Source organism: Hyla sarda, chromosome 5 (genome assembly GCF_029499605.1).
Source record: "Hyla sarda isolate aHylSar1 chromosome 5, aHylSar1.hap1, whole genome shotgun sequence".
Classification (NCBI taxonomy): domain Eukaryota; kingdom Metazoa; phylum Chordata; class Amphibia; order Anura; family Hylidae; genus Hyla; species Hyla sarda.
This window is the reverse complement of record NC_079193.1, coordinates 117,959,008-117,985,765: the sequence shown is the minus strand read 5'-3', so window position 1 is coordinate 117,985,765 and position 26,758 is coordinate 117,959,008. Positions and strand designations below refer to the sequence as shown.

The 26,758-nt window shown below is 44.6% G+C and overlaps 1 protein-coding gene across 4 annotated transcripts in view; it reads left to right on the top strand.

The window, feature by feature from the left end:
- The window catches only part of STX17 (syntaxin 17), a 389,479-nt gene that overhangs the window by 154,395 nt on the left and 208,326 nt on the right, over positions 1 to 26,758 (top strand). For 3 of the 4 annotated variants that reach the window (XM_056520151.1, XM_056520150.1, XM_056520148.1), the window contains one exon: positions 26,469 to 26,534. The exons of the other annotated variant lie outside the window; for it this stretch is intronic. In XM_056520151.1, coding sequence (XP_056376126.1) covers positions 26,469 to 26,534 — 66 coding nt within the window. The remainder of the gene's footprint in view (positions 1 to 26,468; positions 26,535 to 26,758) is intronic. 4 annotated transcript variants of the gene reach the window in all.

The following is a 26,758-nucleotide window of genomic DNA, read 5'->3' as shown; positions in this document are numbered from 1 at the left end:
ACTACTAAACTAATATGGGGCATGGAACATCTTAGCTATGAGGAGCGATTAAAGGAGTTACAATTGTTTAGTCTTGAGAAGAGACGTTTAAGGGGGGATATGATAAACGTATATAAGTATATAAATGGCCCATACAAAAAATATGGAGAAAAACTGTTCCAAGTTAAACCCCCCCAAAGGACGAGAGGGCACTCCCTCCATCTGGAGAAGAAAAGGTTTAGTCTAAAGGGGCGACACGCCTTCTTTACCATAAGGACTGTGAATTTATGGTACCTCAGGAACTGGTCACAGCAGGAACAATTAACAGCTTTAAAACAGGGTTAGATACATTCCTGGAACAAAATAACATCAATGCTTATGCAGAATTATAAAACTAAATCCCTGCCCCTTATCCCCTTACACCCTTCACTTCAATTCCCTAGTTGGACTTATGTCTTTTTTCAACCATACTAACTATGTTGTCGACATATAAGTAACGTGTGCCAAATTTCATATTAATATCTTTAGCCGTTTGGACATGATACTGGAACATACATACACACGTTGAGTTTTTACATAAAACAGAGGTTAAACTAACAGGTCTATAATTCCCAGGGTCACCTTTTGTCCCCTTTTTAAATATTGGCACCACATTTGCCATGCGCCAGTCCTGGGGAACAGTCCCTGTCACTTTAGAGTCCCTGAATATTAAAAATAGGGGTCTGTCTATTACATTACTTAATTCCTTAAGAACACGGGAGTGAATGCCATTTGGACCTGGCGATTTGTCTATTTTGATTTTTTGTAGGTGGCACTGTACTTCTTCCTTGGTTAGACAGGTGACCTGTACTGGGGAGTTTACCTTATCACACTGTATTTCACCTGGCATTTCATTTTCCTCGGTGAATACAGTGGAGAAGGATTTGTTTAATAAATTTGCTTTTTCTTGATCCCCGTTTTATAATTTCTTCCTCGTAATTTTTTAAAGGTCCTACACTTTTATTTTAAACCTTTTTGCTATATATAGTTAAAGAACATTTTACTCTCTTGGGCAATGAGTCTTTCTGTCTCTATTTTTGCGTCTTTCATCTGTTTTTTACATATTTTATATTTTCTCTATAGCTTTTTAATGCTTCTTCACTGCCATCCTGTTTTAGTAGTTTAAATGCTTTATTTTTGTCATTTATTGCCCCCTTAACGTTTTTATTCATATATTTTTGTTTTCTTTTATTTCTGACCCTTTTATTCCCATAAGGTATATACATCTTACAGTGATAGTTTAAGATATTTTTAAAAGTCTCCCATTTTGTGTCAGTATTGTTCTTTTTGAGGACATTATCCCATTTTATATTGTTAAGGGCTTCTCTGAGTTGGTCAAACTTTGCCTTCCTAAAGTTCATTGTTTTTGTGGCCCTTCGCAAGATTCCCTTTTTGAAGATCAAGTTATAATGTATTATATTATGATCACTATTTCCTAAGTATCATTCAACTTGCACATTAGTTACTCTGTCAGGTCTGTTGGTTAATATTAAGTCTAGTAGGGCGCCCCCTCTGGTTGGGCCCTGCACCATTTGGGACAGATAATTGTCTTAAGCTATAGTCAGAAACCTGTTTCCTTTATGAGATTCACAGGCCTCAGTCTCACAATTTATATCTGGATAGTTAAAATCCCCCATTATTATCACCTCATTCTGATTTGCTACCTTGTTTATTTGCCTCAGTAATTGATCTTCTGCCTCTTCCATTATGTTTGGTGGCTTATAGCAAACCCCTATCCAAATATTTCTACCCATAATGACGCCACATTATCGTTTCCCTCCCATATATCGTCCCGCAGTGCAGTGTTCAGACTGTACTTTACATAAACACAAACTCCTCCCCCTTTCCATTTTGTCTGCTCCTTCCTGAATAGACTATAACCCTATATGTTGACCGCCCAGTCACAGCCATCATCCAACGAAGTCAGTTTTATTGGACAGACTTCTGGCATTAATCAACATGCAATTCAATGGTGTATGTTTTCTTTTTCTATGAAGCCTAGCCTTATTAACTATTCTAACCCCTCCCTCCGCTCCATAAACCCTTTCTACTCACCTGGCGTGTCCATCCCTGGTCAGCGCTGCTGAAACCCACTGCTCCTTGGAAGTCCTCACCTGGTATAGTTCTGGGAAGAGTCCTGATTGTTTCACTTAAGAATTATGGTGGCCACTGTGCTCTTGAGAACGTTCAGTACAGCAGTAATCTTTTTGTCCATGCAAAATTTTTGTTTTACCTTTTAATTTAAAGGGATTGTCCCCTTAATTTTCTTATTTAACCAATGTGCCCAGGCTGCATAATGTTCCCAGGCTGAGAGCAGACTCCAATCCCGGAGACTGTGTGGGAGCAAGGTATGGACAAATTGGTTAAATAATATTTTCCAGTGAACAACTCTTTTAATTTGCTAAAAAAAATATATAAAACTCTGTTTTACAATTATAAAATTACTAGCTATTGCCCGCGGATTCGCTCACGTTAAACTTGGGGGTAACAGATTTACTTTTTACGATTCTATAGTAATGAGGCCGCTCTGGGTAAAGTCTACGGGCATCCAAACAACCCGAAACATTACATCTGCTGTTTCATGGAATTGAAGATCGACATCCTTTGAGGACTTTTACCGAGTCTGTACGCAGGGGAACCCACCTTCTCGCGCTGCTTATATACTGCCAACAGTCCTCCTATCTCGACCTCCTATCTCGACCTCCTATCTCGACCTCCTATCTCGACCTCCTATCCCGACCTCCTATCCCGACCTCCTATCCCGACCTCCTATCCCGACCTCCTATCCCGACCTCCTATCCCGACCTCCTATCCCGACCTCCTATCTCGACCTCCTATCTTTACCTCTTATCCCGTCCTCCTATCCCGACCTCCTATCCCGACCTCCTATCCCGTCCTCATATCCCGTCCTCCTATCCCGTCCTCCTATCCCGACCTCCTATCCCGACCTCCTATCCCGACCTCCTATCCCGACCTCCTATCCCGTCCTCCTATCCCGTCCTCCTATCTCGACCTTCTTTCCCGACCATCCCGTCCTCCTATCTCAACCTCCTATCTCGACCTCCTATCCCGTCCTGCTATATCAACCTCCTATCTCGACCTCCAATCCCGACCTCCTATCCTGTTCTCTTATCTCGACCTCCTATCTCGACCTCCTATCCCGATCATCCCGTCCTCCTATCTTGACCTCCTATTTCGACCTCATATCCCAACCTCCCATCCCGTCCTCATATCCCGACCTGTAATATGTGTAGAAGGTATTGAAATATCTCCAGCCATACAGAAGTTATGTGGGGACATACTTTTCCCATTGATTTGCATGGGACTTTAACCCCTTAAGGACACATGACGTACTGGAACGTCATGTGTCCGCTCCCGATCTATAATGCGGGGCCACGGCGTGGCCCCGCGTCATAGCAGGTCGGGCCTGGCCTCTAACAACGGCCGGGACCCGTGGCTAATAGCGGGCAGCATTGATCGCTGTGCCGTGCGCTATTAACCCTTTAGACGCGGCATTCAAAGTTGAGCGCCTCGTCTAAAGTGAAACTGAAACCATGCCGGTTAGCTCAGTGGGCTGTTCGGGTTAGCCGCGGCGAAATTGCGGCATCCCGAACAGCTTACAGGACAGCAGGAGGGTCCCTACCTGCCTCCTCGCTGTCCGATCGCTGAATGACTGCTCAGTGCCTGAGATCCAGGCATGAGCAGTCAAGCGGCAGAATCATTGATCACTGGTTTCCTATGAGAAACCAGTGATCAATGTGAAAGATCATGTGTGCAGTGTTATAGGTCCCTATGGGAGCTATAACACTGCAAAAAAAAAAGTGAAAAAAAAAGTGAATAAAGATAATTTAACCCCTTCCCTATTAAAAGTTTGAATCACCCCCCTTTTCCCATAAAAAAAAACAGTGTAAATAAAAATAAACATATAGGGTATCGCCACGTGCGGACATGTCCGAATTATAAAAATATATCGTTAATTAAACCGCACGGTCAATGGCGTGCGCGCAAAAAAATTCCAAAGTCCAAAATAGTGCATTTTTGGTCACTTTTTATATAATGAAAAAATGAATAAGTCCTATCAATGCAAAAATGGTACCGTTAAAAACTTCAGATCACGGCGCTAAAAAATTTGCCCTCATACCGCCCCATACACAGAAAAATAAAAAAGTTATAGGGGTCAGAAATGACCATTTTAAACGTATTAATTTTCCTGCACGAAGTTATGATTTTTTCCAGAAGTACGACAAAACAAACCTATATAAGTAGGGTATCATTTTAACCGTATGGACCTACAGAATAAATATCAGGTGTCATTTTTACCGAAAAATGTACTGCATAGAAACGGAATCCCCCAAAAGTTACAAAACTGCGTTTTTTTTTTTAATTTTGTCTCACAATGATTTTTTCTGTTTCACCGTAGATTTTTGACGTCATTACAAAGTAGAATTGGTGGCGCAAAAAATAAGCCATCATATGGATTTTTAGGTGCAAAATTGAAAGAGTTATGATTTTTTAAAGTCAAGGAGCAAAAAACGAAAATGCAAAAATGGAAAAAACCCCGGTCCTTTAGGGGTTAAACAAAAACCCCGACCCTCACAAATGGGGTAGTTAAGGGTTAAATTAACTATCCTATATTTTAAGTGGACATATAACGTGTGACCAAGTATTATCGAAATATCTCCAGCCGTTTGGAAGTTATGCACTAACATATATTTCCCATAGACTTGTATGGGACTTTAAAAAAAAACAAAAAAAAAAAACTTTTTCATCCCCTTAAAGGTGTACTCCGCCCCTAGACATCTTCTCCCCTATCCAGGATAGGGGATAAGATGTCAGATCGCTGCGGTCCCGCTGCAGGGGGGCCCCGGGATCGCCGCTGCGGCACTGCGCTATCATTGCTGCACAGAGCGAGTTCGCTCTGCGTAATGAGGGGAGATACAGGGGCCGGAGCATCGTTACATCATGGCTCCGCCCCTCGTGACATCACGGCCCGTCCCCTTAATTCAAGTCTATGGCGGTCATCAAGCCCCCTACCATAGACTTGTATTGAGGGGGCGGGCCGTGACGTCATGAGGGGGCGGAGCTGTGACGTAACGATGCTCCAACCCCTGTATTGCCTGTCCTTACGTGCAGAGCTAACTCTCTCTGTGCAGCAATGATAGCGCAGTGCCACAGCGGCGATCCCGGGGCTCCCCAGCAGCGGGACCACGGCGATCTGACATCTTATCCCCTATCCTTTGGATAGGGGATAAGATGTCTAGGGGTGGAGTACCCCTATAAGGGTGGAATTTCGAAAAATCCTTTCTTAATCCTTGTCTACGTCTTAAAAACAACACCTGTGCAAAAATTCAGGTTTCTAGGTCCAAGGGTTTAGGCTAGGCATTGATGAGTCAGCGAGTCAGGTCTTCTCTTTTTATATCTATATATATAAAACTCAATGGGGGGAATTTATCATTATGTGTCTATTGTAGACACAGTTCTACCCCTTTACACTGCTTGTCTATTGTACACTCTTGCTCAGAATTTACTAAGGCTGTGCACTCTTTTGATAAATCTTGTGCAAATATAGAAACGTCCCCTCGCTCTATCGTACACTCCTTCTCTACTTCACAGGAAAAGTGGACGTAGGGATTTTGTTCTATTGCTTTGAGGCCAGGATTCCATTGAGGTTTTTTTGTCCATCAGCAAAAAACGCCAGAAAAACGGTCACAATTTTTTCCTGTGTTTTGTCAGTTTTTTTTTGCGTTTTTTACTTGCGTTTTAGCTGGTGTGTGGAAACAAAAAAATGTACAAAACTTTTTGTTGTTGTTTTTCTTCGAAAATTTAGATACGTGAATGCGGAGGGCTATGTCAGATTTGGTGGATTGCGACAATGAACAGCGTTTTTTTTAAAATGTAAATAAAAGGGTTAACGAGGGCTGTGGGGGAGTGTTTATTTTTTTTAATACATTTTTTTTTTCAATGTGTTGTGCTTTTTATAATTTAATTTTCAGGCTTAGTAGTGGAAGGCGTCTTGTAGACAGAACCAATTACTAAGCCGGGGCCTAGCGTTAGCCCCCAAAACAGCTAGCGCTAACCTGCAATTATTACCCCAGTACCCACCGCCACAGGGGTGCCGGGAAGAGCCGGTACCAACAGGCCCGGAGCTTCAAAAATGGCGCTCCTGGGCCTAGGCGGTAACAGGCTGGCATTATTTAAACTGGGGAGGGCCAGTTAACAATGGTCCTCGCCCACCCTTGTAACATCAGGCTGTTGCTGCTTGGTTGGTATATCAGGTTGTCCCCTGAGATATTTATACATAGTTATTAGGTCTCCCCTAAGCCTTCTTTTTTCTAAACTAAATAACCCTAATTCTGATAATCTTTCTGGGTACTGTAGTCCTCCCATTCCCCGTATTACGCTGGTTGCCCGTCTTTGAACCCTCTCCAGCTCCACTATATCTTTCTTGTACACTGGTGCCCAGTACTGTACACAGTATTCTATGTGTGATCTGACTGATTTGTACAGTGGTAGAATTATTTCCTTGTTGTGGGCATCTATGCCCCTATTGATGCACCCGAGGATTTTATTTGCCTTTGCAGCAGCTGCCCGACACTGGTCACTACAGCTAAATTTACTGTTAACTAAGACTCCTAAGTCCTTTTCCACGTCAGTCGTCCCAAGTGTGCTCCCATTTAATACATAATCCCAGCCTGGATTTTTCTTCCCCATGTGCATTACCTTACATTTATCAGTGTTGAACCTCATCTGCCACTTCCCAGCCCAAACCTCCAACCTATCCAGATCCATTTGTAACAGTGCACTGTCCTCTATTGTGTTTACCCCTTTACAGAGTTTAGTATCATCTGCAAAGATTTCTACTTTACTATTCAACCCCTCTACAAGGTCATTAATAAATATATTAATAGGACCCAATACTGACCCCTGTGGTACCCCACTAGTAACAGTCACCCAATCAGAATAAGTACCATTAATAAACACCCTTTGTTTCCTATCACTGAGCCAGTTACTTACCCACTTACACACATTCTCCCCCAGCCCAATCCCTCTTGTCACGATTCGGCTAGCTGGTTGTGGATCCTCTGTGTCAGCGAGGGATTGGCGTGGACCGTGCCGGTGGACTGGTTCTAAGATGCTACTGGTATTCACCAGAGCCCGCCGCAAAGCGGGATGGTCTTGCTGCGGCGGTAGCAACCAGGTCGTATCCACTGGCAACGGCTCAACCTCGCTGACTGCTGAGAAGGCGTGGGACAGAAGGACTAGGCAGAGACAAGGTCAGACGTAGCAGAAGGTCGGGGCAGGCGGCAAGGTTCGTAGTCAATATGGATAGCAGAAGATCTGGAAACACAGGCTTTGGACAACACTAAACGCTTTCACTGGCACAAGGCAACAAGATCCGGCAAGGGAGTGCAGGGGAAGTGAGGTAATATAGCCAGGGAGCAGGTGGAAGCTAATTAGGCTAATTGGGCCAGGCACCAATCATTGGTGCACTGGCCAGTTAAATCTTAGAGAGCTGGCGCGCGCGCGCCCTACGGAGCGGAGCCGCGCGTGCCAGGACATGACAGCCGGGGGCCGGGACAGGTAAGTGACTTAGGATGCGATTCGCGAGCGGGCGCGTCCCGCTATGCGAATCGCATCCCCGCCGGCAATGTCAGTGCAGCGCTCCCGGTCAGCGGGTCTGACCGGGGCGCTGCAGAGAGAGGAACGCCGCGAGCGCTCCGGGGAGGAGCAGGGACCCGGAGCGCTCGGCGTAACAGTACCCCCCCCTTAGGTCTCCCCCTTTTTTTGTCCGGCAATTGCTTCACCTGGAACGAGGACACTGGGAGCGATTGTAGGGTTTCCTCAAAGGCAGGCAGTACAGCAGGAGTGGGAATGGGGAGGGAGGGCAGAGGGTGAAGCTTGGCACGGGGCAGGGAGTCACCAGGACGGGGGCTATGAGGAGGCATGGCACAGTCCCGATAGGCTTTGGGGAGACCAGGCACAGGAGGAGACACTGAGGCCCGACAGACGGGACTGGGAGCAGAGGTGAGGCATTTCTTGTGGCAAGCAGGGCCCCAATTCTTGATCTCCCCGGTGGTCCAGTCAAGGGTGGGAAAATGCTGGAGCCATGGCAGACCGAGGAGGACTTCAGAGGTGCAGTTGGGAAGGACGAACAATTCAATCTTTTCGTGATGGGGTCCAATGCACATTAACCCCTTAAGGACATAGGGCGTATCCATACGCCCCCGTTTCCAAGTCCTTAAGGACCGAGGGCGTATGGATACGCCCTGAGCATTTCCGGCCCCCGCCGCTAGCCGGAGGGGAGCCGGGGCCGGATGCCTGCTGAAATCGTTCAGCAGGCATCCCGGCATATCGCCCAGGGGGTTCATTATGTCCCCCCATGTCGGCGATTGCCGCAGATCGCTGGACAATTCAGTCCAGCGATCTGCGGCGGATTCCGGGTCAATCGGGTCTCCAGTGACCCGATGACCCGGAATTACTGGCTGGTCAGAGACGGCCCCGAACAGCCAGAGCCCGCAGGGGTGAGGTGGCACTGGTGCCACCTCACGATCGCCCTGATTCGTCGGCCGACCAATCAGGGCGCCTGCTGCGGGTGTCACTCCCGCAACCCGCTCCGCCCCTCTTCCGGAGGACGTGAGCGGGTGCGGGAAGACGACCCCCGGTGCTGGGGACCCCGATCCCCGGCGTCCCTGTTGGGATCGGGGCCCCAGGAGCGACGGTGGCGGCGAGGGACTGACCTGTGCGGCGGAATCGTGGAGCAGCAGCAGGAGGTGAGTGACAGCCTCCTGCTGTTGCTTAGCAACAGCTCCCAGCATGCAAAAAGGGCATGCTGGGAGCTGTAGTTTTGCAACAGCTGGAGGCACATTCTTTCTATGGAAAAGTGTACCTTCAGCTGTTGTATAACTACAACTCCCAGCTTGCACAATCGGCTAAAGTGCATGCTGGGAGTTGTAGTGGTGCATCTGGTGGTTGCATAACTACAACTCCCAGCATGCCCGTTGGCTGTCGGTGACTGCTGAGAGTTGTAGTTTTGCAACAGCTGAAGGCACACTGAGTTTAGTAGCAAACCAGTGTGTCTCCAGCTGTTGCATAACTACAATCCCCAGCCAATGTAGTATGCCTCCGGCTGTTGCATAACTACAAGACCCAGCATGCCCTTCCGCTGTCTGTACATGCTGGGGGTTGTAGCTTTTGCAACAGCTGAAGGCACACTGGTTGCAAAACACTGAGTTTGTTACCAAACTTGGTGTTTCACAACCTGTGTGTCTCCAGCTGTTGCAAAACTACAACTCCCAGCATGCACTGATAGACCGTACATGCTGGGAGTTGTAGTTTTGCAACAGCTGGAGGTATTTCCCCCCCCATGTGAACGTACAGGGTACACTCACATGGGCGGAGGATTACAGTAAGTATCCGGCTGCAAGTTTGAGTTGCGGCAAATTTTCTGCCGCTGCTCAAACTGCCAGCGAGAAACTACTGTGAACCCTCCACGCGTGCGACTGTACCCTAAAAACACTACACTACACTACACTAACACAAAATAAAATAAAAAGTAAAAAACACTACATATACACATACCCCTACACAGCCCCCCTCCCCAATAAAAATGAAAAACGTCTGGTACGCCACTGTTTCCAAAACGGAGCCTCCAGCGGTTGCAAAACTACAACTCCCAGCATCCACTGATAGACCGTACATGCTGGGAGTTGTAGTTTTGCAACAGCTGGATGTTTCCCCCCCCCCCCCCAATGTGAACGTATGGGTACACTCACATGGGCGGAGGATTACAATAAGTATCTGGCTGCAAATTTGAGCTGCGGCAAATTTTCTGCTGCAGCTCAAGCTGCCAGCGTGAAACTACTGTGAACCCCCGCCCGTGCGACTGTACCCTAAAAACACTACACTAACACAAAATAAAAAGTAAAAAACACTACATATACACATACCCCTACACAGCCCCCCTCCCCAATAAAAATGAAAAACGTCTGGTACGCCACTGTTTCCAGAACGGAGCCTCCAGCTGTTGCAAAACAACTACTCCCAGTATTGCCAGATAGCCACTGACTGTCTAGGCATGCTGGGAGTTTTACAACAGCTGGAGGCACCCTGTTAGGGAATCACTGGCGTAGAATACCCCTATGTCCACCCCTATGCAAGTCCCTAATTTAGGCCTCAAATGCACATGGCGCTCTCACTTTGGAGCCCTGTCGTATTTCAAGGCAACAGTTTAGGGTCACATATGGGGTATCTCCGTACTCGGGAGAAATTGGGCTTCAAATTTTGGGGGGGATTTTCTGCTATTACCCTTTTTAAAAATGTAAAATTTTTGGGAAAACAAGCATTTTAGGTAAAAAAAAATATATATTTTTTTACATATACAAAAGTCATGAAACACCTGTGGGGTATAAAGGTTCACTTAACCCCTTGTTACGTTCCCCGAGGGGTCTAGTTTCCAAAATGGTATGCCATGTGGTTTTTTATTTTGCTGTCCTGGCACCATAGGGGCTTCCGAAATGCGGCATGCCCCCAGAGCAAAATTTGCTTTCAAAAAGCCAAATGTGACTCCTTCTCTTCTGAGACCTGTAGTGCGCCAGCAGTGCACGTTTCACCCCCATATGGGGTGTTTTCTGAATCGGGAGAAATTGGGCTTCAAATTTTGGGGGGTGTTTTCTGCTATTACCCTTTTTAAAAATGTAAAAATTTTGGGAAACCAAGCATTTTATGTAAAAAAAAATTTTTTTTTTTCACATATGCAAAAGTCGTGAAACACCTGTAGGGTATTAAGGTTCACATTACCCCTTGTTACGTTCCCCGAGGGGTCTAGTTTCCAAAATGGTATGCCATGTGTTTTTTTTTTGCTGTTCTGGCACCATAGGGGCTTCCTAAATGCGGCATGCCCCCAGAGCAAAATTTGCTTTCAAAAAGCCAAATGTGACTCCTTTTCTTCTGAGACCTGTAGTGCGCCAGCAGAGCACTTTTCATCCCCATATGTGGTGTTTTCTGAATCGGGAGAAATTGGGCTTCAAATTTTGGGGGTATTTTCTGCTATTACCCTTTTTAAAAATGTAAAAATTTTGGGAAACCAAGCATATTAGGTAAGAAAAAAAAATTTTTTTTTACATATGCAAAAGTCGTGAAACACCTGTAGGGTATTAAGGTTCACTTTACCCCTTGTTACGTTCCATGAGGGGTCTAGTTTCCAAAATGGTATGCCATGTTTTTTTTTTTTTGCTGTCCTGGCACCATAGGGGCTTCCTAAAGGTGACATGCCCCCCAAAAACCATTTGTCGCTCCTTCCCTTCTGAGCCCTCTACTGCGCCCACTGAACAATTAACATAGACATATGAGGTATGTGCTTACTCGAGAGAAATTGGGTTTCAAATATAAGTAAAAATGTTCTCCTTTTTATCCCTTGCAAAAATTCAAAAATTGGGTCTACAAGAACATGCGAATGTAAAAAATAAAGATTTTGAATTTTCTCCTTCACTTTGCTGCTATTCCTGTGAAACACCTAAAGGGTTAATACACTTACTGAATATTATTTTGAATACTTTGGGGGTGTAGTTTTTATAATGGGGTCTTTTATGGGGTATTTCTAATATGAAGACCCTTCAAATCCACTTCAAACCTGAACTGGTCCATGAAAAATAGCGAGTTTGAAAATTTTGTGAAAAATTGTAAAATTGCTGCTGAACTTTGAAGCCCTCTGGTGTCTTCCAAAAGTAAAAACACATAAATTTTATGATGCAAACATAAAGTAGACATATTGTATATGTGAACCCATAAAAAATGTATTTTGAATATCCATTTTCCTTACAAGCAGAGAGCTTCAAAATTAGAAAAATGCAAAATTTTCTTTTTTTTTCATCAAATTTGGGGATTTTTCACCAAGAAAGGATGCAAGATACCACAAAATTTTACCACTAAGTTAAAGTAGAATATGTCACGAAAAAACAATCTCGGAATCAGAATGATAACTAAAAGCATTCCAGAGTTATTAATGTTTAAAGTGACAGTGGTCAGAATTGCAAAAAATGCTCTGGTCCTTAAGGTGAAAAAGGGCTCGGTCCTTAAGGGGTTAAGAGGGGTTTTGTGCGGTAACGCACTGTGCAATCCAATTTAACTCCGTTGACCGAGGAAATGTAGAGCGGCTTGACGAGACGGGTCACCGGGATGCAGAACTTATTCACCAAAGAGTCCAGAATAAAATTTCCAGAGGCACCAGAGTCCAAGCAGGCCACGGCTGAGAGGGGGGAGTTGGCAGAAGGAGAAATGCACCGTGAGACGTGGAGAAGCAGACTTCGTACCAAGAGACGCCACACCCACAAGAGCTGGGTGCGAGCGTGCGTGTCCTAGACGTGGAAGACGAATAGGGCAATCCACCAAGAAATGTTCGGTACTGGCACAGTACAGACAAAGATTTTCTTCCCTACGGCGAGTCCTCTCTTCCTGGGTCAGGCGAGATCAATCCACTTGCATGGCCTCCTCGGCGGGAGGCACAGGCGTAGATTGCAAAGGATACTGTGGGAGAGGTGCCCAGAGATCTAGGTCTTTTTCCTGGCGGAGCTCCTGGTGTCTCTCAGAAAAACGCATGTCAATGCGGGTGGCCAAATGGATAAGTTCTTGCAGGTTGGCAGGAATCTCTCGTGCGGCCAGCACATCCATGATGTTACTGGATAGGCCTTTTTTTAAAGGTCACGCAGAGAGCCTCGTTATTCCAAGATAATTCGGAAGCGAGAGTACGAAATTGGATGGCGTACTCGCCTACTGAAAAATTACCCTGGACCAGGTTCAGCAAGGCAGTCTCGGCAGAAGAAGCTCGGGCTGGTTCCTAGAAGACACTACGGACTTCAGCGAAGGACTGGACTGTGGCTGTGGCAGGATCATTGCGGTCCCAGAGCAGTGTGGCCCAAGACAAAGCCTTTCCAGATAGAAGACTCACTACGAACGCCACCTTAGACCGTTCTGAAGGAAATTGGTCCGACAACATCTCCATATGCAGGGAACATTGAGACAAGAAGCCACGGCAGAGTCTAGAGTCCCCATCAAATTTGTCCGGCAGGGACAAGCGGAGGCTAGGAGCGGCCACTCTCTGCGGAGGAGGTGCAGGAGCTGGCGGAGGAGATGGTTGCTGCTGTAGCAGTGGCAGAAGTTGCTGTAACGTGGTGGTCAACTGCGACAGCTGCTGTCCTTGTTGGGCGATTTGCTGCGATTGCTGAGCGACCACCGTGGATAGGTCAGCGAGACTTGGCAGCGGCACCTCAGCGGGATCCATGGCCGGATCTACTGTCACGATTCGGCTAGCTGGTTGTGGATCCTCTGTGTCAGCGAGGGATTGGCGTGGACCGTGCCGGTGGACCGGTTCTAAGATGCTACTGGAATTCACCAGAGCCCGCCGCAAAGCGGGATGGTCTTGCTGCGGCGGTAGCAACCAGGTCGTATCCACTGGCAACGGCTCAACCTCGCTGACTGCTGAGAAGGCGTGGGACAGAAGGACTAGGCAGAGACAAGGTCAGACGTAGCAGAAGGTCGGGGCAGGCGGCAAGGTCTTGGGATGCGATTCGCGAGTGGGCGCGTCCCGCTATGCGAATCGCATCCCCGCCGGCAATGTCAGTGCAGCGCTCCCGGTCAGCGGGTCTGACCGGGGCGCTGCAGAGAGAGGAACGCCGCGAGCGCTCCGGGGAGGAGCAGGGATCGGAGCGCTCGGCGTAACACCTCTCATTTTATGCACCAACCTTTTATGTGGAACCATATCAAATGCTTTGGAAAAATCCAGATATACGACATCCAGCGATTGCCCCTGGTCCAGTCTGGAGCTCACCTCCTCATAAAAGCTGATCAGGTTAGTTTGACACGACCGATCCCTCATAAATCCATGCTGATACGGAGTCATACATTTATTTTTATCAAGATATTCCAAAATAGCATCTCTTAGAAAACCCTAAAACAATTTACATACAACCAAGGTTAAACTAACCGGTCTATAATTCCCGGGGTCACCTTTTGACCCCTTTTTAAATATTGGCACCACATTTGCCTTGCGCCAGTCCTGAGGAACAGTCCCTGTCACTATAGAGTCCCTGAATATTAAAAATAGGGGTCTGTCTATTTCATTACTTCCTTTAGAACACGGGGGTGAATGCCATCTGGACCAGGTGACTTGTCTGTTTTGATTTTTTTGTAGGCGGCACCGTACTTCTTCCTGGGTTAGACAGGTGACCTGTACTGCGGAGTTTACCTTATCTGTATTTCACCTGGCATTTCATTTTCCTCGGTGAATACAGTGGAGAAGATTGAATTGAATTTGAATTGAATTGAATTTGTTCAATATATTTGCTTTTTCCTGATCCCGTTTCTAATTTCTTTCTCATCATTTTTTAAAGGGCCTACATTTTCATTTTCGACCTTTTTTTGCTATTTATATAGTTAAAGAACATTTTAGGGTTAGTTTTACTCTCTTTAGCAATGAGTCTTTCTGTCTCTATTTTTGCGACTTTTCTCTATAGCTTTTTAATGTATATAAGGTATATACATCTTACAGTGAGAATTTAAGATATTTTTTAAAGTCTCCCAATTAGTGTCAGTATTGTTCTTTTTGAGGACATTATCCCATTTTATATTGTTAAGGGCTTCTCTGAGTTGATCGAACTTTGCCTTCCTAAAGTTCATTGTTTTTGTGGCCCCTCGAGAGACTCCCTTATTGAAGAACAAGTTATAATGTATTATATTATGATCTCTGTTTCCTAGGTGTCCTTCTACTTGCACATTAGTTACTCTATCAGGTCTGTTGGTTAATATTAAGTCTAGTAGGCCGCCCCCTCTGGTCGGGCCCTGCACCATTTGGGACAGATAATTGTATTTAGCTATAGTCAGAAACCTGACAGGTCTCAGCCTCCCAGTTTATATCAGGATAGTTAAAGTCCCCCATTATTATCACCTCATTTTGATTTGCTGCCTGCTTATTTGCCTCAATAATTGATCTTCTGGCTCTACCATTATGTTTGGTGGCTTATAGCAAAACCCTATCAGAATTTTTTTTATTTTTCTCTCCATATATTTCTACCCATAAATCGTTTCCCTCCCATATATCCTCCCGCAGTGCGGCCTTCAGACTCGATTTCACATAAAGACAAACTCCTCCCCCTTTACATTTTGTCCGATCCTTCCTGAATAGACTATAACCCTGTATGTTGATCGCCCAGTCATAGCTATCATCCAGCCAAGTCTCTGTTATACCCACTATGTCATAATCCTCCTCAGCAATTTTCAACTCCAGTTCGTCAGTTTTATTGGACAGACTTCTGGCATTAGTCAACATGCAATTCAATGGTGTATGTTTTTTTTTTTTCCTATGATGCCTATCCTTATTAACTATTCTAACCCCTCCCTCCGCTCCTCCCCCAGGTACATTATTAAGTCCCCCCCCCCTCTATCTACACTATCTTCCCCCTCTATGTTGTAGGTTCCCTCCCCCCCAGTCCCTAGCCATCTTTTCCCCGAGCACAGCTGCACCCTCCCCATTGAGGTGCAGCCCGTCCCTATGGTAGAGCCGGTATCAGACAGGGAAGTCGGCCCAGTTCTCCATGAACCCAAACCCCTCCTTCCTACACCAGCTTCTGAGCCACTTGTTTATCTCCCTAATCTCCCGCTGCCTCTCTGGTGTGGCTTGTGGTACAGGTAATATTTCAGAAAATACTACCTTGGAGGTCCTTTCCTTAAGCTTGCGGCCTAAGTCCCTGAAATCATTTTTAAGGATACTCCACCTACCTCTTACTTTGTCATTGGTGCCAATATGTACCATGACTGCTGGGTCCTCTCCAGCCCCACCCAGCAACCTGTCAACTCGATCCGTGATGTGCCGAACTCGAGCGCCAGGAAGACAACACACTGTTCGGCGATCCCGGTCTTTGTGACAGATCGCCCTGTCTGTCCCCCTAATAATTGAGTCCCCCACTACCAGTACCTGTCTGGCCTGCCCTGCACTCCTCCCTCCCTTCTTACTGGAGCAGACACCCCCCTGGCAGTCAGAGGCAGAGTCCTGTTGCAGTACCGCTAGCTCTGAAATGGCATCCCCCTCATCTGCCAACCGGGCAAATTTGTTGGGGTGTGCCAGTTTAGGACTAGCCTCCCTGACACTTTTCCCTCCATCCCGTTTTCTAACTGTAACCCAGCTAACTGCCTGATTGTCCTGCCCCTCTGTCCCACTATCCTCCCCACCTCTACCCCAGAGAGTACTTGCTCAGTGAGCAGGAGACTTCTCTCCATGTTGTCACTGCATCTCAGTGTTGCCAGTTGCTCCTCTAGATCCAGGATCTGGGCTTCCAAATGAACAGCTCGCACACATCTCGCACAACAATATGCACCCTCAAACCGTTGTTCAAGGATTGCATACATTGTGCAAGATTCACACAACATGGAGGCCATACTAGATTTGGAGATTGCAAAAATTAACAGTAAAAAAAAATAAATAATAAAAAGAATCAAGCATTTCAATTTAAATTCCTGAATTTTAAGTCCCTTAATTTTAAGTCCTCTCACTTTTATGCTCACTCACTTGTATACGTCACACTCTTGTATACAGACACACAATCGCTAGCTCAACAATCGCTTAGTGTTCTTGCTTTATATTTACCACAACCACCTCTCTTCCACTGCCTGGAAGTAAATCCAATAAAACGGTCCTCGAAGCACCCCATAAGGAGATAGTCGTAGGACGTAGCCATGCGGGTCCCCATGGCCGTTCCTCTTATTTGTTGGAATGTTGTTCCATTGTAAACAAAAAAATTGTTTTCCAGAATTATTCGTAGGCATTTTGTTAGAAAATAAGATTGTTCAGCAGGGATCCGTGGTGTACTTTGGATACCAAGAGTATGTTGTATATTTGTATAAAGGGCTGTCACATCTAGGGTGACTAACACCATATCATCTTCCCATTTTACATTCTTCTATCTGAAAAACTCAGACGAGCTTATCTCTATTTTAAAGAATGTAAAATTGGAAGATGATATGGTGTTAGTCACCCTAGATGTGACAGCCCTTTATACAAATATACAACATACTCTTGGTATCCAAAGTACTCAGGCATTTCTAGAAGCCGATCCACGGATCCCTGATGAACAATCTGATTTTCTAATAAAATGCATACGAATAATTCTGGAAAACTTTTTTTTTTTTTTTACAATGGAACAACATTCAAACAAATAAGAGGAACGGCCATGGGGACCCGCGTTGCCCATCCTACGACTACCTCTTTATGAGGTGCTTCGAGGACCGTTTTATTACCTGTAACCCACTGTTCCGTGAACATTTTGTATGGCTGGGCGATATATAAAAGATCGATATGCTAATCCAACAGATCAATGAGAACAATTGGGACATTTCCCTTACCCCAAAATATTCTAAAATTTCCATAGAATTCCTTGATCTAATTGTTGCTCATGAAAATAACAAAATAATTACAGCCACATAATTTAAACCCCTTGATTCCAATAGCTACATCCTCTTTCTCAGCGGACAATGGCGCGAGAATATGCCATACGGTCAATTCTGTAGAATAAGGAAAAATTGTACCAAATATTCTACCTTTGTCAAACAAGCAGAGATTCTGAAGGCCCATTTTTCCGAGAAAGGATACCCCAAAAAATTGGTGGAGGATGCCTTTTTGAGAACAAAATCACTTACCCAGGATGACTGCTTATCTTCTATCCACCATGGCCCACTAGATCTGGAGAGAAAAGAAAAAGAGAAAGAAAAAGACAAAGGTAACCCGGAAATAACAACAGCAAAAACATTTCAACATAAGTACGGAACTAACTTTATTACAACTTATTCAGGAGCTCATCAGATGATTAAAAACATTTTAACAAATATTGGGGCATTTTAAGATCCCTATTTAAAAAGTATTTTACTGGTCGAACCAGGTCTAACTTACCGAAGAGCCCCCTCATTGCGCAATATAATTGTGCCTAGTCGAATTAAGAGGCAGACCAGGACTGTAAGAGACCTGTTTCTCTTAAGAAGGGTGCCTATAAATGTAAAACGGTCAAGATGTCTGTGCTGCTTAACAATAGAAGACCATAAAACTACTTTTACGAGCACACAGGGGAATAATTTCCCATTAAGTACAACATGACCTGTCAGTCTTCCTTTATCATCTATATAAATTAATTGCAAATGTGGAAAACCATACGTAGGGTGCACTACTCAACGACTCCACTGCCGCCTGAACCAGCACCGCAGCAATATTAAAAAATTATTAATTTATTTCATTGCCTTTCTCTACACATTGCCCTTTACATAAAGATGAAAAAGAAGATAACATTGTCTCTGTACTGCCTATTGATTTCATTCCTCCACATATCAATAATAGGTTTGAGACTTTGGCCCAGATTTATCAAACTGTGTGAGAGAAAAAATGGAGGGATTTTTCCATAACAACCAATCACAGCTCAGCTTTCACTTTACCAGAGCTTGTTAGCTGAGCTGTGATTGGTTGTTATGAAAAAATCCCTCCACTTTTTCTCTCACACCGTTTGATAAATCTGGGCCATTATCTAGAAAAGAGATGTTCTGGATCTATACTTTCCATTCTTTGCAACCATAAGGTCTTAATGAGGTAACAGAATTAATTCACTGATTCTAGCTATACTAATACACACTTACTATTCCATTTCTATTTTGCATACTATTTACCATAAGCCCCTCAAACTCACATATTAGTAAATACCGTCATTATCTGTGTATGTGGCTATCGTTTGGGAGCTCTGCAGATTTTTGTGCATGGCCCCACGCGATTTTCCATGCACTGGTGTCCATTTTACTGCTCTCTCCCTCTAGGATGCGATCATGCTATTGGATGCTTTTTGTTATTCAGAATACTCCGAGTTTTATATCAACGTTGCACTATATTTATATGCAGCTTTTAACTTATTGGCTCTTATTTACTAAGAGTGGAGTGTAGGTTTCTTTGTGGGTTTTAATTCCCTACAATTAATTTTCCATGGTATTTACTAAGGTTTTGTAGAGAAGAAATGTGTTCTGGATCCAGCAATTCTGTAAAACAACAATTTTATTTGTAATCCACAGCATAAAATGTTGCCAAATAGCACTCACCACACACCACCTAAACAGTGATACACTGCAACATGGACGCATTTAGAGCACATGCACGCTCTTGATCACCATGTCACCTGTGCTCAACTTCCCCTCTTTGTACGAGACTCAGAGGAAGGGGTTACCAAGTGTGAATTAAAATGAAAGAGTTCTAGATAAAACATAACCTCACAAGCAACAGGTACAAAAAATAGTTGTATGCGTGAAAAAAATCTAAGAAAAATTCCTGTGCACATTACCATGTGATTTGTATAAAGCAGGTACAGGTTTTCTTGATATTTTTCATTTTAACCAGTAGTTAACCTCTTAAGGACCCAGGGCGTATGGATGCGCCCTCACACCCTTGGCCTTAAGGACCCAGGGCGTATCCATACGCCCTGGCCTTTTCCGGTCTCTGCCGCGCGCCGGGCAGAGATCGGAACTGGATGCCTGCTGAAATCCTTCAGCAGGCATCCAGGGCAAACGCCGAGGGGGGCCATGTAGGCCCCCCATGTCGGCGATCGCCGCAAATCGCAAGGGAAATCGCCCTTGCGATCTGCGGCGATACCGGGCTGATCGGGTCTCTAGGACCCGACCGCCCGGTAATTTTGCATGATCCCGGCTGTCACAGACAGCCAGGACCATGCTAATGTATAGGAACGAGGTGGCAAACCGGCCACCTCCTCCTATACCCTGCGATTCTTTGGTTAGTTAACCGACCAATCGCAGGAGGGGGGGCGGTTACTTCCTCCCGTCCTGCCCGGCCCCTGAAAGTCCAGAGAGGACGGGAGGAAGACCGGAGGACGCGGCGTGGGACAGGGGAGTGCTGGGGACCGGCCCCGGTACTTACCTCGTCCCTGAAGACCCGGATCCCTGCGATGAAGACGGCGGCGGCGGTCGGGCCCTTTACAGCAATGCACGTCGCCGTAAAGCGACATGCATTGCTGTAATGGGACCCTGTAAACTACAACTCCCAGCATGCCCAGACAGCCCTTGGCGTCTGGGCATGCTGGGAGTTGCAGTTTTGCAACATCTGAAGGTCCACAATTTGGAGACCACTGTGCCCTTCCAGATGTTTCAAAACTACACATCCTCAGCATGCCCTTACTGTCCAGGCATGCTGGGAGTTGTAGTTCTGTAACATCTGGCCCTTCAGATGCTGCAGAACTACAACTCCCAGCATGCCTGGACAGTTTTGGCATACTGGGAATTGTAGTTTTGCAACATCTGGAAGGGCACAGATTGAGAACCACTGTATTAGTGGTCTGCAAACTGTAGTCCTCCAGATGTTGCAAAACTACAACTCCAAGCATGCTGGGAGTTGTAGTTCGGCAACATCTGGCTCTAAAGATGTTGCCGAACTACTACTCCCACCATGCCTGAGAATGTTTGGGAGTTGTGGTTTTGCAACAGCTGGAGGCACACTGGTTGGCAAACAGTGTCTGTTTCCTAACTCAGTGTTTCCCAACCCGTGTGCCTCCAGCTGTTGCAAAACTATAACTACCAGCATGCACTGATAGACTGTGCATGCTGGGAGTTGTAGTTTTGCAACAGCTGGAGGTCCCCCCCTGTGAATGTACAGGGTACATTCACATGGGCAGGGGGCTTACAGTGAGTATCAGGCTGCAAGTTTGCGATGCAGCAAATTTTGCGCGGCAGATCAAACTCGCAGCGGGAAACTCGCTGTAAACCCCCGCCCATGTGACTGTACCCTAAAAACACTACACTACACTAACACAAAATAAAATAAAAAGTAAAAAACACTACATATACACATACCCCTACACAGTCCCCCTCCCCTCCCCTCCCCAATAAAAATGAAAAACGTCTGGTATGCCACTGTTTCCAAAATGGAGCCTCCAGCTGTTGCAAAACAACAACTCCCAGTATTGCTGGACAGCCGTTGACTGTCCAAGCATGCTGGGAGTTTTGCAACAGCTGGAGGCACCCTGTTTGGGAATCACTGGCGTAGAATACCCCTATGTCCACCCCTATGCAAATCCCTAATTTAGGCCTCAAATGCGCATGGCGCTCTCACTTTGGAGCCCTGTCGTATTTCAAGGCAACAGTTTAGAGTCACATATGGGGTATCGCCGTACTCGGGAGAAATTGCCTAACAAATTTTGGGGGGCTTTTTCTCCTTTCACCCCTTATGAAAATGTGAAGTTGGGGTCTACACAAGCATGTTAGTGTAAAAAAATAAATTGTTTACACTAACATGCTGGTGTTGCCCTATACTTTTCATTTTGACAAGAGGTAAAAGGGAAAAAAGCCCCCCAAAATTTGTAATGCAATTTCTCCCGACTACGGAGATACCACATATGTGGGTGCAAAGTGCTCTGGGGGCGCACAACAAGGCCCAGAAGGGAGAGTTCGCCATGTACATTTGAGGTGATTTGCACAAGGGTGGCTGATTGTTACAGCGGTTTTGACAAACGCAAAAAAAAAAAAACCCCACATGTGACCCCATTTCGGAAACTACACCCCTCACGGAATGTAATGAGGGGTGCAGTGAGAATTTACACCCCACAGGTGTCTGACAGATCTTTGGAACAGTGGGCTGTGCAAATTAAAAATGTTGTACAGACCACTGTTCCAAAGATCTGACAGACATCAGTGGGGGTAAATGCTCACTGTACCCCTTGTTACGTTCCTCAAGGGGTCTGGTTTCCAAAATGGTATGCCATGTGGTTTTTTTTTTGCTCTCCTGGCACCATAGGGGCTTCCTAAATGGGACATGCCCCCGAGCAAAATTTGCTCTCAAAAAGCCAAATATGACTCCTTCTCTTCTGAGCATTGTAGTTCGCCCGTAGTGCACTTCAGGCCAACTTATGGGGTACCTCCATACTCACAAGAGATGGGGTTACAAATTTTGGGGGGTATTTTCTGCTATTAACCCTTGCAAAAATGTGAAATTTGGGGGGAAGCACACATTTTAGTGAAATTTTATTTTATTTTTTTACATATGCAAAAGTCTTGAAACACGTGGGGTATTAAGGCTCACTTAATTCCTTGTTACGTTCCTCAAAGGGTCTTGTTTCCAAAATGGTATGGCATGTGTTTTTTTTTTGCTGTTCTGGCACCATAGGGGCTTCCTAAATGCAACATGCCCCCCAAAAACCATTTCAGAAAAACGTACTCTCCAAAATCCCCTTGTCACTCCTTCGGTTCTGAGGCCTCTACTGCGCCCACCGAACACTTTACATAGACATATGAGGTATGTGCTTACTCGAGAGAAATTGGGCTACAAATATAAGTATACATTTTCTCCTTTTACTCCTCCTAAAATTAAAAAATTGGGTCTACAAGAACATGCGAGTGTAAAAAATGAAGATTGTGAATTTTCTCCTTCACTTTGCTGCTATTCCTGTGAAACACCTAAAGGGTTAAAAGGCTGACCGAATATGATTTTGTATACTTTGGGGGTGCAGTTTTTATAATGGGGTCATTTGTGGGGTATTTCTAAGATGAAGACCCTTCAAATCCACTTCAAACCTGAACTGGTCCCTGAAAAATAGTGAGTTTGGAAATTTTGTGAAAAATTGCTGCTGAACTTTGAAGCCCTCTGGTGTCTTCCAAAAGTAAAAACTTGTCAATTTTATGATGCAAACATAAAGTAGACATATTGTATATGTGAAAAAAAATTTAAATATTTTGAATATCCATTTTCCTTACAAGCAGAGAGCTTCAAAGTTAGAAAAATGCTAAATTTTCAAATTTTTCATAAAATTTTCACATTTTTCACCAAGAAAGGATGCAAGTTACAACATTTTTTTACCACTATGTTAAAGTAGAATGTGTCACGAAAAAACAGTCTCGGAATCAGAATGATAACTAAAAGCATTCCATAGTTATTAATGTTTAAAGTGACAGTGGTCAGATGTTCAAAAAATGGCTGGGTCCTAAGGTGTAAAATGGCTGGGTCTTTAAGAGGTTAAACAAGGATCGCAAAATTCGCATGTCAATGTGCACAGGGTCCAACATTTACGACTTAGTGAGGGAGACGAGAAAAGAATGAAACGCACAGAGCATATTAAACACTTTTCAGTAATGAAACATGAGTGAGGAGGTTCTCGTCTGGAGCGTGAACTGCCAAAAAGTCTTTCGGCTCAACAGTCTGCGCTGCAGATCACCTCCACTCGGTTTCTGGATTATTTTTTCTATCGCGTACATATTAAAATTGCTGACACTGGCATTGTGTTTTTCAAAAAAATGTAGCGAAGCCCCAGATCTGTTACCAATTATATTTGCACTGGTTGCATTATTGAGGTGTTCCCTGATTCTTACCTTTAATTTGCGGGTTGTGCATCCTACATATTTTAAGTCACAGGTCACACACTCAATGATGTAAACTACATTTGTGTAATTACAATTCAGATGTTGCTTAATTTTGTAAGTACAATTACCTGTTGCATCTGTAAATTCTTTACATAGGTGCGTTACTTCACATGCTTTACATCTTTTTGCTCCACATTTGTAGAAGCCCACGCAATCAAGCCACTTGTTCACATGTAGCATTTCTGTTGTAACCAAACTTGGGGATAATTTATCCCTAAGTGTGGCTGCTCTTTTGGGTACCACTGCCAGTCCAGATGCCAGAACTATTAGAAAATATCAAACATTTCAAAATCCCTGAATATCCATCAGGAACTAAAATATTGCATGCCATTTTAATCTGCATATAGCAAGCTTTTTTGAGTATGATGATTGTGCGTGAAAGACACTAATGAAGATTGCCACCATAGGAGGTATTACACTCATCTTTAGCGACTGAAATTAGAGATATTCTGCAAAAGAACTGTTTCCCCAATGCATTACTGTTGTTAACAACTTTAATTTGTTTACAGGAAATGTATTGTCAATATATGACCTGTTTAAATCATGTTTTATGTAAAACGTAATTTTTCATTTTTTTATTTTTCTTATTTTCCATGTTACTATTTACACTGCTCAAAAAAATAAAGGGAACACTTAAACAACACAATGTAACTCCAAGTCAATCACACTTCAGTGAAATCACACTGTCCACTCAGTAAGCAACACTGATTGAAAATCAATTTCACATGCTGTTGTGCAAATGAAACAGACAATAGGTGGAAATTATAGGCAGTTAGCAAGATACTCCCAATAAAGAAGTGGTTCTGCAGGTGGTGACCACAGACCACTTCTCAGTTCCTATGCTTCCTTGCTGATGATTTGGTCACTTTTGAAAGCTGGCGGTGCTTTCACTGTACGACCCACACAAGTGGCTCAGGTAGTGCAGCTCATCCGGGATGGCACATCAATGCGAGCTGTGGCAAGAAGGTTTGCTGTGTCTGTCAGTGAAGTGTCCAGAGCATGGAGGCGCTACCCGGAGACAGGCCAGTACATCAGGAAACGTGGAGGAGGCTGTAGGAGGGCAACAACCCAGCAGCAGGACCGCTACCTTCTGCCTTTGTGCAAGGAAGAGCAGGAGGAGCACTGCCAGAGCCCTGCAAAATGACCTCCAGCAGGCCACAAATGTGCATGTGTCCACTCAAACAATCAGAAACAGACTCCAGGGTGGTATGAGGGCTCGACGTCCACTGGTGGGGGTTGTGCTTACAGCCCAACACCGTGCAGGATGTTTGACATTTGCCAGAGAGCACCAAGATTGGCAAATTCTCCACTGGTGCCCTGTGTTCTTCAAAGATGAAAGCAAGTTCACACTGAGCACATTTGACAGACGAGACAGAGTCTGGAGACGCCGTGGAGAACGTTCTTCAGCATGACCGGTTTGGCAGTGGGGCAGTAATGGCGTGGGGTGGCATTTCTTTGGGGGGCCGCACAGCCCTCCATGTGCTTGCCAGAGGTGTCATTCGGTACCGAGATAAGATCCTCAAAACCCTTGTGAGACCATATGCTGGTGCGGTTGGCCTAGGGTTCTACCTAATGCAAAATGATGCTAGACCTCATGTGGCAGCATTTCCTGCAAGAAGAAGGCATTGATGCTATGGACTGGCCCGCCCTTTCCCCACACCTGAATCCATTGAGCACATCTGGTACATCAGGTCTTGCTCCATCCACCAACGCCAGGTTGCACCACAGACTGTCCAGGATTTGGCGGATGCTTTAGTCCAGGTCTGGGAGATCATCCCTCAGAAGACCATCTCATCAGGAGCATTCCCAGCCATTGTAGGGAGGTCATACGGGTACGTGGAGGCCACACACTACGGAGCCTCATTTTGTCTTGTTTTTCGGACAATACATCAAAGTTGGATCAACCTGTAGTGTGGTTTTCCACTTTGATTTTGAGTGTGACTCCATATCCAGACCTCCACGGGTTGATAAATTTGATTTCTGTTGATAATTTTTGTTTGATTTTTTTTGTCAGCACATTCAAATGTAAAGACAAAAGTATTTCTTACGATTAGTTAATTCATTCAGATCTAAGAAGTGTTATCTTAGTGTTCCCTTTTTATATTTTTTTATTTTTTTTGAGCAGTGTATTAAAAAAACATATCCTGAAAATTTACATGTTGACAACAAGGCTGTACATCAGACTCACACTTCTTTTTCTACAGAGATCATTTCTATCTAATTTTTCTCAATCATTTCAGTCGGGATTACTATCATTACTAAGGATAGGATGGGTTCACACCACGTTTTTCAAATACGGTAACCATATACGGTTTTCCGCAAAAAAACTTATACGACCGCATCCGAAACCGAATGCATTGTAAACCGTATTCCAAATGTTGTGTACGGTTGCATCCGTTTTGCCTCGGATACGGTTTTGCCGATTTTTCAACCATAGGCAAAAACGCTGTCGACCACGTTTTTGCCTCCGGTTGGAAAACTGTATGCGAACCGTATGCGGTTCTTTTAACATTGTTGTCTATGAGAACCGTACAGAGAATTTCAGAATACGGTTGCACACGGTTTTTCTAATCCGTTTTTGGAGTTGTCACATGCGCAGATTGGAATTTCAATAGAACAATAGCAACTTTATTAAATTGCTGGAAAACTAATTCCAACAAAATAGCAAAACCATTGCCAAAAACTGATGCAAACGGATAGAACCGTACGTACGTTTTGGAACCGTATACGGGGAAAAACCGTATATGTTTTAATTTGGAGTCATATGGTTGTATACGGTTTTTGCCACACGTTTTTTAGCGGAAAACTGTATACGGTAACCGTATTTCAAAAACGTGGTGTGAACCCAGCCTTAGTCTTTTATTATAAAGCTGGGGGTGGATAAGACAGACTCCACCAATGGCATGCGATGAATACAGCTCAATCTAGCAGATATCACCTTTTATTTATTTATAAATTAGCAATTGTTTGTTTGCAGTCATCATGTGGGTAAGCATGCCTTATTCTTTTTCCACTTTTAGTACCGAAGGTGTAGATCATGGGAACAATTGAACAAGGAGCATATCAATGCTGGGCGTACAGTGCAGGTGAGTAAAATATCTAATGTTTCACAGGTTTTCAAATTTTTGTCTGCTCAACATACTGTATATTTAGATAAATGCTTTTTCTCGGTCGCTCTTCATTGGGGGACACCTTTACTGATGGGTATATGCTCTTGCCACTAGGAGGCACTCACACTAGGAAGAAAAGTCTGCTCCTCCCTGGCAGGATATACCTGTCCACTGAAAGTGAGGTAATCAGTTTTAGCTAG